This window comes from Cyanistes caeruleus, chromosome 15 (genome assembly GCF_971803275.1).
Source record: "Cyanistes caeruleus chromosome 15, bCyaCae1.hap1.1, whole genome shotgun sequence".
Classification (NCBI taxonomy): Eukaryota; Metazoa; Chordata; class Aves; order Passeriformes; family Paridae; genus Cyanistes; species Cyanistes caeruleus.
The window spans coordinates 1,976,269-1,990,588 of NC_141715.1; the positions used below are offsets into that span (position 1 = coordinate 1,976,269).

The 14,320-nt window shown below is 47.9% G+C and overlaps 1 protein-coding gene across 1 annotated transcript in view; it reads left to right on the forward strand.

The window, feature by feature from the left end:
• The first annotated feature begins 1,487 nt into the window (after positions 1-1,487).
• UBTD2 (ubiquitin domain containing 2) overlaps positions 1,488-14,320 on the forward strand; it is a 42,648-nt gene continuing 29,815 nt past the window's right edge. Inside the window, exon 1 of the mRNA XM_086851550.1 lies at positions 1,488-1,652. Within this exon, the coding sequence (XP_086707676.1) occupies positions 1,583-1,652 (70 nt within the window). The 5' untranslated portion in view covers positions 1,488-1,582. The remainder of the gene's footprint in view (positions 1,653-14,320) is intronic.

Consider the following 14,320-nt stretch of genomic DNA (forward strand, 5'->3'; position numbering starts at 1 on the left):
TCTGTGTGCTTCCTTGATCTGGTTTAAATGTCTGCACAGACGAGGAGTTCTTGCTTTTGTTGTAATTAGTGGCCATGTGCTCAGACTCTAATAATTGTTCTTTAGGTTTCTTACCAGGCCTGACCTTCCCCTTTGGACCCAATAAAGCAGATGAGCTCTGTGCCTTTTTGTTCTCAGATGACAAAGTGCTTGGCATTTGGCACTCAGCTTATCTCATATGTTTGGGACTTTAATTATCAACACAAGAGCCTTCCCAAAGGCTGGCTGGGCTTTTGGTATGAGGATTATGTAGGGAAATTAATGGCAGAAAAACGACTTTGTCCATCACTTCTTTTCACTGTGTTGACTAGAAACTCTACAAACAGCTATGCTATTTTCATTCTTAAAAAACACATTTGCAATGTCATCTTTATGGAGGAAAAATATGCTCAGCTTGAGTTTTGTTTTGTGCTGCTCTGTGTACAAGAAGATGAAGCTGCCATGTATAGCAGAGCGTGTGGGGAACCCAGAGCACAGTCTGTTACCAGGCTTTATTTTCTCACTGTCTGCTCCCATTTTTCAGCGTTCTGACTTATTGCTGATTATTCCAAGGCGCTCCAGTGCATCTGATAGTGGAGGAACTGGAACTCCCCAGTCCCAGGGCAGGATTGCTGCCGAAATGAGATAACCCAGCTGGGCATTAAGAGCACAAAAGTTGAACTTTTCTTCTCAGAGAACTGGAGCCTGCTTGGTCAGATTGACCAAGAAGCACCGAGTTTGTTCAGCTTTTATTTCAAAGTGGCGGTGTGATAACACAGGGGTGGGTGGCTGGGTAGCAGGGCAGGGATTTATCCGAGTCTGGATTTTCTCTTTGAGCGCAGAGACAAATTGTGGAACCACAGAGCGGTTTGGGTCGGGATGGATCCTCTCATTCCATGGGAAGGGACATCTTTCCTTGGGCCGGGATGCTCGGAGCTCCATCCTGGAGCACCTGGGGGATGGGGCAGGGCACAGCAGAGCCCGGGGGAGCCGCGGGCTGCACGGTAATGAACAATAAACACAGCCCGGCACCCGCGGGGGCGGCTCCGCATCCCGGTGCCGGGGCTGGGGTGCTCCCGGTCCTGGGTGTCGGTGTCGGGAGAGCACCAGAGGCGGTCCCTGTGCCGGTCCCTGTGCCGGTATCGGTGCCGGGACGGTCCCGCGGGCTGCAGGCGGTCCCGGTGTTGGTGTCGATGTTGGGGCGGTCGCAGACCCGGTGCCGGTATCGGTGCCGGTATCGGTATCGGTGCCGGGGCGGTCCCGCGGGCCGCAGGCGGTGCCGGTATCGCTGCGGTGCCGGTGCCGGTCCCAAGCGGAGGCGGTGCCGGTGCCGGTCCCGGGAGGAGGCGGGCCCGGTGCCGGTGCCGGGTCCGGGCGGTCCCGGGCGGAGGCGGGCCCGGTGCCGGTGCCGGGTCCGGGCGGTGCCGGGCCGAGGCCGCGCCCCGGGGGCGGTGTTGCGGAGCGGGGAGGCGGCTCCGGAGCCATCGCGCCTGCCCGGCCGGCGGCGGAGCTCGGTGCAGGGGAGGGGGGCGGGGGGCGGCTCGGCGGCGGGTCTGCGGGCCCCATGGGCGGGTGTGTGGGCTCCCACCACGACTCCTCGGGCAGCCTCAACGAGAACTCGGACGGCACCGGAGGTGAGCGCCGGTACCGGGCCGGGGGCGCCGCGGGGGGACCCCGGGGCGGGCGCTGCGGGCCGGGGCCTGCGGCGGGCGGGGGAGCCGCGTCCGGCTGCTGGCCCGGATCATCCCCCGGATCATCCCCCGGATCCTCCTCGGCCTTCGCCCCCGGCTTCTCCCGCGGATTCGCCCGAACTTTGCCGGGGCCGGCGGCGCTCGGCGGGCGCTGCCCCACGGACACAGCCCCGGCCCGGCACCGCGGCCCCGGCGGGCTGAGGGCTCTGCTCGGGGCTCTGCTCGGGGCTCTGCCGGGGGCTCTGCCCGGGCTCTGCCGGGGGCTCTGCCGGGGGCTCTGCCATGGGTTCTTCCCGGGGCTCTGCTCGGGGCTCTGCCCGGGGCTCTGCCGTGGGTTCTGCCGGGGGTTCTGCTGTCGGTCGTGCCCGGGGTCGTGCCCGGGGTTCTGCCCGGGGTTCTGCCGGGGGTTCTGCCGGGGGTTCTGCCGGGGGTTCTGCCGGGGTTCCGTCTCCCCGGGCAGTACCGGGGAGCGCTGTCGGCTCTGTCTCTCCGGGCAATGCTGGGGGGGCTCAGAGTCGCGGCCGCTGCTGAAATAAAGCCAGGCTGGGGAAAGGGCCTGCCCGAAGTTTGTTTTCCTCGGGCTCCGCTCCTTGTGGTGTGAGGAAGATGATTCCTCAGCTCGCTCAGGTCCTGGCACTGCCGCGGGGCCGGGGTTTATTTTTCAGCCGAGAGAGGAGCTTTGCTCCAGCCCCAGCCATTCCCGGCGGCTGGAGATGCTGGAGCAGCGTGGTCTCTGTCGCTCGTCTGGGGAGCAAAGCCTTGTGCCGGCCCTGCTGCAGTGTCAGCAGCCTTTTACCGTCGTGTTTCTCTCCAGCTAAACGCCTGAACGCTTGCTTTTCCCATGCTCTCAGGTTTGTGGACCCCTGATGTTCTCCAGCTGAGCTGTGTGTGTTTTATAGCCATTTAAAGTCAGCCTGCCAACAGGACGCTTGACTTATAAGTAGTCCTCACACATGCAGGGTCCACAGATTTCAGGAGGAGAATTGCTGATCCAGGTCTGTGTTTTCCCCTGGGACTTGCAGAATGTTATTTATCGGTCTGGTTTTATTTCGGATGGCCCAGCTGATGGGTGTTCTTCCCATCAGTGACTTTGCTGTCATTCCGTAATGTAAAAATATGCAGCTCTTGGAGTTGTATCTGAACCAACCATCTGCTGATTAATGCCAGACAGAGTTCGTGGAAATAGCAGAATTCCAGCTGCTGAGAGCTATGTGGGATTTCACAGAATCCTGGAGTAGTTGGGGGTGGCAGTGACCTCTGGAGATCATCCAGGCCAACCCCCCTGCTAAGGCAGGGTCATCCAGAGCAGGTGACACAGGGACACATCCAGGTGGGTCTGGAATGCCTCCAGAGAGGGAGGCTCCACAGCCTCCTGTGGATTTAATCACATCAGTGTCATTAAAGGGAATTTTGTAGCTTTGAGTAGCATGAATATTCCTTACTCTATTAGTAAAAAGGGAAGATGTGGATTACCTAAAATGCATCTGTACTAAGCAGCTTTACCAACCAGTAAAAACCTGCAGGAGTGCTGAGCAGAATGGACCAGTCAAAGAAAAAGAACAGCAGGAATCACAAAAAAAATAGCATTAAAAGCTCCACTGGTGCCTGTCCTGAAATGTGCTTTGGCGTTATGAGGTGAGATCATGCCACAGAAATAGGCTCGGTTTAATTTCCTTGCTCTTATCTCACCTGTGCTATGGAATGAATGAGATGGGAGAAGAACACGATGGGGGTTTGGGTGATATTGTGAAACAGATCCCAGGTGGGCAGGCTCCATCCAGGCTTTCTGTGACCCTGCCTGGTGCTCCCAGGGCATGGCACTGCTGCTCTGGGGTTAAACAACCCATTGTGCCTGGTGCATTACAACAGCAGCTGGCCTTTGGAGATGTAAGAGATGTGAAATTCATGTCAGCTGGCTCGTGTTGATTCATGCTCTCAGGGTAATGTTCCTTAAGGTTGTCTCACTGAAGTGAGAAGCGCTGAAATTTCACTTGAATTATGAGCTTCTTAGGACTGTCTTAAACAATCAGCTCCAGTGTGCAATAGTCTGTTGTGTAATGCCACAGATCTGCTCCTGCCTCTCCACAAGGAGGAAAGGGGGGGTAGGTTAGGCTGGAAGAGGCTCCGAGTCTCTTCTCTAAACGCGACTCCCCAGATGTCAAAGTCCAGCCTGCGCTGATTCGGAGCTTTACAAATCCTGCCAGTGTGCCCTCACCCAGTGTGAAACCTGACTTGCTCTCTCCAGGGAGCTTCTGTCTGGAGGCATCAGCTAATGAAGCAGCTGAAGCACAAGTGAACACGATTTGGAGTTTAGACCTGTGCAGAGAGATGACCTTTTCCTGTTCCCCAAGTGAGGCTCGTTTCTCTCAGCTCCGGGGTTGTGACCTAACCCTCTACCCTCTTTCAGATTGCTGTCGGTGAGCAGGGCCAGAACATTTCGAAATCCTAGGAAGGTGTTTTGGAACATGATGATTCTTACTTGCCAGTGATGGACTTATTTTGGAGAGGCTTTGTCTTTTCCCCAGAATGGAAAAGTTTCCCGGAGAATTGCGAGCGCTCGAGAGCTTGATTAGACAGCAGTGCTGGGTGAAAGTGGGAGCCAGCTCTCAAGTCTGATTCATCCCAGTTTCAATTTATTCCAGGGCAGTGGGGAGTGGCAGAATCGTGCTCAATTGTGTTATTGGAGTCGAGAGGAGGATTTGTCACATCCCTGTATTCTCCTCAGTGTTTTTGTCCACTGCCGGCGCTTCCCGTTACTCGTGTGCAGCTTGGCAGAGCTGACGGCATGTCCTGGCCACGTGTGCTTCCTTTGTCTCTTAACTCTGGGCATTTTTCAAGGTCAGGATGCCTGTGTGTGTGTCAGGAGAGCTGCTGTGGATCCTCAGGTGTGTGTGCAAGCGTGAGATGGAGCTAATCAAAGCCCAGCTTATTGCCCAGTGACCGGAGCAGGAGGAGGCTGTTCCTCACCAAGCATTTAACAGATGCTGCTCTGCCCATCAGGCTGGAAATGAGATGGGCTTTGCAGATTGGTACCAGCTGTTTCATTAGCACTGCTCTTTTTAGCAAGTTTTCATTTCACCAGGACATTGTTTGGCACAGGCTGGAGAAGTTCCTGTCTCGATGCTCGGTGTGTTGTCACCCAGCAGAACCAAACTGTGGTGGGTGGATTTATTGGGGAGTCCTTAAAGGACATCATTAACTGGTTTATAGACAGGTTTTCCCCAGCTCATCCCTTTAGCTCAGCTGTCTCCCACCTGATGGTTCAAGGTTTTGGGAGCCCAGCACCACATCTGTTGCAGGGGTGCCCGAGTTCCTGCAGGACTGAGACCAGGGGAGAGATAACTTTTCTCCAGCCACTTCCCAGGCTGCCAGCTCCTCACCTGTGCTTTTGGAAGAGCTTTGGGCTTGGAATTAGGGCTGGAAAGCTCTGCCCTTGTGCCTGTACATCAGGTGTTGAGCAAACCCAGGAGAGCTGTGCCAGCTCCCATCCCCATGGGCAGGTCTTTCCTCAATTTCTCATTTCCGAGGGAGCAGCGAGAAGGAGGAACCTGTTCATTTTCTCATGCCAAACTCTCACCCCTCTCAGGAGTTGCATATCACTTTGTCCAACCTGGTGAAGTTCAGTGAGACAGTTCCTGGTGTGGAATGAGGGAAAAGCAGGGAGCACAGGGGCTGGAAGCACAAGTCATGCCAGATTAAGGCTTTTGGCTGCAGCTGTCTGATTGCTGCTGAGCTCTCCGTGACACGATGCTCGCCTGCCTGCTGCAGTTCTTATCGCCCTTCCTTGGGAGCAAAGATGCTGATTCTGTTTGAAATTTGTCTTCTTTCCTGCTGCCCCCATCACCCAGCAGCCAGAACAGGGCCAAGTGGAAACAGAGCTGCCAGCATGGGAGATTATTCAAACTATCAACTCCTCCCGTGGAGTTTGATGCAGCGCTGGAGCTTCATAAACTCAGAGAAAAGCAAATATTGTCCTCCACCTCTGCTCTCAGCAACTGGACAACAGTTCCTTAAATATTTTCCTTGAGTGCTGTGCAGGGCTGCGTATCACATGGCTAATTGGAAGTCACAATAACTGCTTTCATGGTGCTTCTCTGCAAGACTGACCAGGGGAATTTGCATATTAAGCAGTGAGATTTGTTGCTCACAATTGCACTAATACAGCCAGGCTGCCACGGGTAGCTCATGACTGAGCACTTAAGAGCATTTGGTGCCTCCCTTTTGTACTGGAGTGCACAAAGAGTCTCCCAGAGGGATTTTTCAGTGGGTTGGAGCTGTTGGGTGCAGGCTGTGATGGTTTTTATACAGCACCTAGCTGGGCTTCCACTGCCATCTGAAAGAGACACCTCTGGATTTCAGGTAGTTCTTGCTGGTCTGGAATACAGAGCTGGCAAAAATATTCATAAATCAGAGCTGGCTTTTGCTGTTGGGTCCTACTGTGGAGTGTTCTGTATGGTTTGTTTTGGTTTTGTTGGGGTCTTTTAAAATGGAATGATCAAAAAAGCTTAGCATGGCTCTGAAATTTACTCCAGATCCTTCCTGCTCCGTGCCTGGGTGTATTTCCAGGATGTGTAGATGGAGCACTTGTGACATGGTTTAGAGGTGGCAGTGCTGGGTTAACCATGATCCTAAAAGTCTTTTTCAATATAAATGAGTGTGTGCTTTCCACAAGAGTTTTATGTGGGTTTTATCACGGCTTTGGAATAAAAGTGGTCTTTAATAATTCTTATTTCCTGAGGGGTGGGCACCCACAGCCTCCTGGAGATTATTAGGGTCTGGGAATTGGTGCTGATAACTCTGATAATTCATCTCTTCCTGGCATGTTGCTCTGCTGCTGTGACACTTTTCATTTATAAACTTTGAGTCCTGGTTTTGTTTTCCAGGTGATAACAAGGAGCTCTCAGAATCTGAAATAAAGTGTTATTTTTGCTGTTAATAAGGGCTGGCAAACGAAGCTGTTTGGTTTCCTTTTTGGCTGGTTCCTTTATGTAATTGTTTGTTTGGCTTCTAGATGAAGTGATTTATTTTAATTTCTCTTGTTTGGGATTGCAGTGTTGAAAACGACAACATCCTCCTTCACTGAATATTAAATACAATAAATTGAACAGTCATTGTGCTTTGGAGATTTTTGATAAATGGAAAATATTATTAGTTGCCAGTTTGAATAAACTCTACAAAGCAGCCATCCACTCTCATTGCAGCAAGTAATATGATAGCTATTATTTTTCATGTGAATGTTGAATAATATAATTTATGAGTCACAAATTATAATACAGTTGAAGCCTGAAATACAGATTTGCCTTGCAGTTAAGTTGCAAATTCCTGTGAGTCTTCTTGCAGGTACAAAGAAGGATCAAGTTGGCCTTAATTGCTTTGGTTACCTCTGAAAAAGAAAGAATAGAAAGATCTGGAAAGTTCAGGACCAAATGACCATGACTGAGAAGGGAATATAACTCCTCTTTATAATTTAGGGTGTGATGTTACAATCACCTTCATCCTCTTTTCTAGACAGACACTGTGTAGAAATGTCTGATACATTTCTAAACAAATTATTTTCAGTTTGCCACCTGTGGCTTTCAGCCCCTTAAAATTCCTCCTTCTTTGCTGCAAATATTTCCTTTGGGTTTTATCTCTTAACCCTTTTTTTTTTTTTAATTTTGTGGGGTATTTTTCCGCAAATCATTTATGGTTTGTAGAAGAAAGTATAGGATTTTTTGGGGGAGGAATCCAGCATCCAGGATGGAGCAGGGAAGTGTCCATGGGGCATCTCCTGGCTGTGGAATGTCCAGCCAGGGATGATCCTTTGGTTCACCTTCACCTTTCCTACCTCTGCAGGTGGAGCTTGGGGAGGTTTGTGGGGTTTACTGGAAGTTCTGGAGAACTCCTCCTTCTTTTGCAAGACTCATTATGAAAGTGCTGAGGTTCAGTCACCCAAAATCGGGAGGGAAAGGCTGTTCTGTGGGGGAATAAAAAAGCTGGGATCAGTACCCAGTTCCTGACTGTAGAATAAAACCCTTTTCTTGCACTCTGAGGTTTTTCAGTTACAGTTTCATCTTCTGCTTCTGTGTTGTCTGGCAATTTAGAGTTGACAAAGCAGAAATGTTCTGCTACTTAGGAAATAAATGAACTGTCAGTTTTGTTAGGGATTTTTTTTTGGTTTGGTTTATTTCCTTGTTTTTTAAGAAAACAAAAAGGTTTCCCCCGCCCTGGGGATTGTGATTGCAATTCAGTGTTGCAGATTGAGTTAGCAGAAGAGCTGATGGATCCAAAGCATCCTGCAGCATCCCAAAGCAGCAGAAATGCTGGTGGCACTGGATGTGGAAAACACCTCCAGCACAGGATGTCAGCTGATCTGCACTGTTTGACCTGTGTGCAGGGAAAATGTCTCCTGTGCTTTTATTTAAGGTTCAGCTGGAACATGAATTTTGAATTTCCTGCCTCGTGCTGGCCCTGGCACCCTCAGATTAATGCAAGTGACAAAAGATGGGGCACAGCAAACTACAGAAAGTGGTTTTGTTCTATTAGTAAATTAAAAACTGTCTTAAATCCTGAATATTTAAAATTCCATCAGTCTCATCCTGAGGCTTCCCAGCACTGGGAAATGCAAGGGCACTGCAGGTAATAAATGCAGGAACAATTATTGGGCACTATCAATTTGCAGGAGCTGCTCCACATCCAGTTGACCTCTCAGGCCTGATGGGAAACATTTGGAAATCTTTCTTCCCAAAGCAAAAACGCTGCTGGGATTGTGGATCAGAGCAGTTTTAACAGCTCCTCCCTTCAGCCTTTTCTCAGTGTCCTTTTCCCTGCCCATCTCCCCCTCTCCTCAGTGAACAGGATTTAAAAAGGAAAATTCAAAGCCCTGCTTGAAAGCCATTTGTGGGAGGAGATGGGCACAGCTCTGAAATGCTGATTTATTTTTTTTTTCCCCTTCTGGAGAATTTCAGATGTGCTGGAGGATTTTGTATGTGCCTATCTCTACGTGTGTGTGTGTGTGTATAAAGACATCCTTGTGCTGCAGATCAGGTGGAAGGGAGGGGATTTGGGGAGTTTCTGCATGATCTGTCATGTGGTTTTTTTTCCCCCACATTCTCAGCCATGAAAACAGAAGCACTTCACAAATGGTAGTGAAAAATGCTTCAGTGGTTTGCAGCAAGAACAGGTAGTGCCCAGGGGGAAAAGATTGGAGGCTAAAATGGGAAAAATGTGTCACACAGAGCTGGGGATTGCATGGTAGCTCTGCACATGTTTAACAGGGAAAGTTTACTCTTAAAACATAGCTATTGAGCCTAGCATTCCCCCCACTTTTCTATAAACAAATTACTTTTCATCCCCTTGAAATGATAAACATTTTATAGCTCGTAACAGCTTCCAGTTTACAATAATGTATAATAAATGTAGCGACTATAAATAATTCTCTTAGTTCAGACAACAGATGATGGAGGGAGGCATTTTTCACCTTTTCCCAGAGGAGCTGTGTGCTCTTTGAGAGCACTCCCAGGGCCCGAAATGGCATCGGAAGCAGAGCACAGCACTTTGGGATTGGAAGCTTGTTACCTTTCTATTTTTAAAATTCAGTCATGAAGCTCCATCTCTGCTCCCATGCTGTGATGAAGGGCGCTGTGGATTCAGCAGAAGAATCTCTCCGTGGCATTTACTTTGTTGCTTTATTTCCCTGCCACAGAACGCTCATCTCCTGTGATTTCCTGCCTGTGTGGGTAAATACAGACTCTTTTTATAAAAGAGCACCTACAAAATAGCAGAGGGTACCTGCAGCTGCCAAATGCCATTTTCTCCTCTCTGCCAATTGGGATTTTTTTTTGGCCCCACGCTGCTGTGGCAGCAGAGCATCAGCAAGCACAGGATAATGGCTGGCTGGAGAATTTAAGGAAAAATTGTTAATTCCAGTGCTCTGGCTGCACAAAGCAATTCCAGGAAAAGCTGTCAGTGAGCTCTGCCATGCCACACGTGCTGGATTCGTGCCTCCAGACTGGGCTAGGCCATGCTTTTCTCCATCTCAGGTGCACACAGAAGCTGGGTATGTCAAAAGAATGTTTTTAATGCAGGATATTGAGCTTCCAAATGAGCCCTTGCGCTGCATCCCTGTCCCTCCAGGTGGGAAGGGGACACTCAAATCTTCGAACATGCAATTTTAAATATTTTTTTAGTGCAGGTATGTGGGAATTCCAAGCACAGAAAGGTCTCAAAATCTTGTAAATGCAAGCTTGGATATAGACACAGGGTTTGGTTTGAGGCCTTGGAGAAAACTCCCAGACTTAGAGTAATGAGTAAGAATGTGAGTTTAAATAGATATTAAATTAGGTTGTAGGAAGTTTTAAGGTTTTAAAGTTAAGATATAGAAGTAATTATAAAAAGTAATAAGTTAAAGGCATAACGAGTAGTTCTGTGTGTCATTGTATGATTGGCTAAGGAAGTCTGTGCTGCAGTAAAGACATATAAAACAAAATAATTAACTATTGGTGTAGAAGCAGAAACATTCTTTTGTGGCATTAGTTCATTGGTTAATTAATCTTTAAAAGTTCTTGTAACCTGTGGTCTTGTGACCCCTGGCTAAGAACATCTGGTGAACAAGGTGAAGGTGCTCTCACTCCTTCATGAGACCGTGGAAGAAGAATAATAAATCATGCTTTAAAACATCTTGAAGTGGTCCCAGCTCTCTCAAAATCCCAACAGAGGTTCAAATCCTATTGGTAGCCAGCAGAGCTGGCTGTGAGCCAGGGAAGGAGCAGGTGGGAAGTGCTTTTGGGAAGCAGAGCATGGACAGCAGCATGGTTATCCAAAGGTTGGATGTGTTTTCCCTGGTGGATGGGATATATTTGCTTCCCAGTGCCAAGGAGCAGCATTCCCAGATGTGCCAGTGCCCCCATGGCTGAGGATGAGGCAATGTCTCCCTGGGCATTTCCAACCTCCCAGTGCCTGAAATGACCAAAGTTGCTTTTGAAACAGGTGGGAAATCACAGCTCCCAGCTGAGGGGGAGCGCTGGGAGGGCTGAAGAACAGGAAAGCTGTCACAGAGCTATTTAAATTTTATTTTTTTTGGAGAGTTAGATTTCACTTGTGAGATGCATGTTGATGACTTGGCTCGGTGAAACACGTAGCAGACTGATATTTTTTTTTGTGTGTGTTTTTTATTTTTTTGCTCTGTGCCCACATGAGTTCGTGAAAAGCACATGGGTTGCTATAAATATGAGTTCTTTTAGAATAAAAATACCTTCTGTGAAGTGCTGATCAATATTGGATATTATCCTGAGACAGGTTTAAATGCTCATTTGAGATGAGTTCTCACTCTTTTGTGTGTTTTTCACATCCACAGATCTCCATTGTGTGTTTATCCAGATCTAAAAGTAGTTCTGGTGCCAAAAAAGCTCGAATTTCAACAGAAAGCCACATGATTATTGCTTGACTGAAGTCACACACTTCCACTCAGTCACAGATTGGATGGCCCCAGCAAAATCCCTTTTTTCCCTGCCTTCCTGCATCCCAACAAATCACATTCCTTGTGTGTATCCAGGGCTCTCCTTATAATACAGCACCAAAATAGCTCCAAAAATAGTACAGGCACGGGTTTGGCTTTATCTGAAACTCCTGCAAAATAGAACAGGGAATACAAGATTTTAGTCTGGCGGCTGGGAATAAAAAAGGAGCAGCAGCATTGTCAGAACAAGCGAGCGTGGCTGTTGTGGTTTGGTGTTACAAGGCAGTACCAGAATAAAAATCCTTCACTTGTAAATAAGCTTTTAGTTCTTGAGCTCTGCCTCGTAATAGAGACTTTTTGTAATTGAGTGTAGACTGAGATTATTTTCTGTAAACCTCTAAAAATACTTGAATTGTATTTGGGGTTTTTGTTCTGAATAACACAAATCTTTAGAAAATATTACAGGTTCTTCTCAGCTGCTGTTAGAGGTGGTTTAGTTTTGTGCCCTCTCTAATTCTCCTAAATATTGGTGTTGTAGGAATTAGGTTTCAATTGAGGAGGAAAAGTTGTGGCTTTTGATTAAATTATCACTCTGGCAGCTTGAAAATTGACATTTTAGCTGGAAACTTGAAATAATCTGCTGGGTTTTGGAGTGTTGGTGCTCAGCAGTGAGGAAAACACAATCACCCACTTAAACAGGAACCCAAATTTCTCCTTTTTTATCTTGAACATGACAGGAATGGCTGGGCTCCAAACACTCCTCAGTCCCAGCCTTCATCCATCCCAGGATCAGTCACGATCAGTTCTCAGGGAGCAAATTTCCTCAAGAATTTTAAAGTAAACTTATTTAAATCGATGCTTACCACAACTTCTTCACAATATTGCTTTGGGAAATCAACAGGTTCCTTTATGGAATTTTAATTTTCTGTTTTATCCATCCCAAAGGAGGTGTTTGATTTTAGGAATTCAACTGCAATTCTTTCTGACTCTGATCATGTTTTTTCCTGATGGTTGGTGTGCTGCAGGACTGGGGAAGGAGCCACATTAGCATTTTATCTTCTTGTGCTGGGAAACTTATTGCCAAGAGTTAATCATTTGCATTGAGCTCACATTAGTTAGGAAAATATTGTAGATATTTAGGGCTGGGGGAGGAAGCATTTCTTGGCAGCTCTGTCCAGAGGGATGCTGAGCTGCTGATGATCGAGCCTGCTAAAAATCCAGTTTATTAAGTAGTGACAATTCAGCTTAGAACAAAGTTCTGCAACGTCCAAGATGCCAAAGGCTTCTGTATTTCTGCTTCAGTGCTGTGTCAAACAGAATGTTCTGTCTTAGAAATTCTACCAACTGATCTAATCTTGTCTTGAAACTCTTTCCAGGTTTGCCTGCTCAAGGATTCTGTCGCTATCTGATTGCTTTGCCTGCCAAATTTCCAGGCTGAATTCATCTCCCATTGATAAAGTGCATTTCTCTCTGCTCACTGCATTCACCCTTCCCTCTTTCACATGTCTCCTTTCGTTATTATAAATTAATCAGGGGGTTTTTCTCCAGCTGAGGGGACTCTTGCCATGCAATTCGGGTTTAGGGATCTGCACCCGTTTCTATTCTTTGTGTTTTCCCAGCTTTTGCTGGTTTCTGTTGTAGGTTAATAAATTAGGAGCTGTTTTTCTCACAGAACATTTTTCTATCAAGATATTTCAGCAGAGATTATTGTGTGTTGAAGGCAGTTTTGATGCTAATAACAGGCCCCTGTGAAGGGGGGAGCTGTGTGGATGCTGCTCAGATGGGAACATTGTTTAAATTCATTTTTCTCCTGCTCATCCTCAGCTTTTCCACAGGTCTGAAAGTGGCCCCAGTTCTGCTGCTCTGGGCTTTGAGATGCTTTTGTTCAGAGCTGTGGAATCAGCACTTCCTGGGCATGGTTTGCTCATTAGAGCACAGTAATTAGTGAATTTGCCATGGACTTGCATCCAGCCATTCTTATGAATTCTTTTAACTGCTGCAGTTAAATCAGCAGGTTTGGATGTTGGGGGTTTGATTTCCCCAACGCTTTCAGGAGTTCCTTTCCCTGGACCAAACCATCACACCTGCCCTGAAAAGGCCTGGGAGAGGTGGGCTCTTGTTTTCAGATGGCTGAAATAAGAATCTCTTTTTAATAATGCATTCTCATTACCAGTCTCACCCTTCCATTTGAAACTATTTTCCCTTGCAGAGAGGGGAGCAGGGGTGAAAAGAGGCTCTGTCTAATGATGGCGAGTTGTGCTTGAACTCAAAACTTTCCTTGCAGACATTTTAAATCCCGGCATCTTCACACACTTATTTAATCCGTTATTACATCAATTATGTCTTAAATTATGGGGAAAAGCAGGAAAAGTGCATCTGTCCTGAGAAAAGAGCTCAGCTTTTGCCTTACAGTGGATGCCACAGGAGAAACGAGTTCCTTGAGCATCACGGTGAGCACCTCTTTAGAAAAGACAAGCACAGCCCACAGCCAAGCCCTGCTTCAGCTCTTGCTGGGTTTGTAACAACTGAGAGCATTGCCAGCATCGTCACTGTGCTGCCAGTTGTGAGCCTGCCCCGAGCTGAGGAGAATTAAATGCGTTTTCAATCAAATTCTGCCATCCCTGCCTTTGAAAGGAAGTTACTTAAGGGCTGCTGTGCCTGTTGGAAACTCTGAGCATCGCCCAGGCCATTAATAGAGCTAAAGCCTCGTGTGCTCAGGGACTTCAGAAAGAGATCAGATTAATTTGCTAAAGGTGGAAAGGCTCTGCCTGCTTTAATCTCGCTTCATTTCAGCAATTTAAATGAAGAGGGCAGTTTCCTGTGCTTCCTCCAAGCTCCCTCCAGCTGACAGAGAGCAGCCGAAGTTGCTGGCTGCGCTTGGAACAAAAAAAGTTCCAAAATTGGGGCATTTTGGGGTTGGATTCAGTGGCACAGGGTGCTCAGAGAGGCTGTGGCTGTCCCTGGATCCCTGGCAGTGTCCAAGGGCAGCTTGGAGCCACCTGGGGCAGTGGCAGTGTCCTTGCTCACGGCAGAGGTGGCACCGGATGTCCCACAAGGTCCCTTCCAACCCAAACGCTCTCTGGTTACATCAATAATCCTTGAGGCTATTTTTTCCCCAAGTACATCCACAAGGCCTTGAAAGGATGGAGTTTTAAGGCTGTTTTTGTTGACGTGC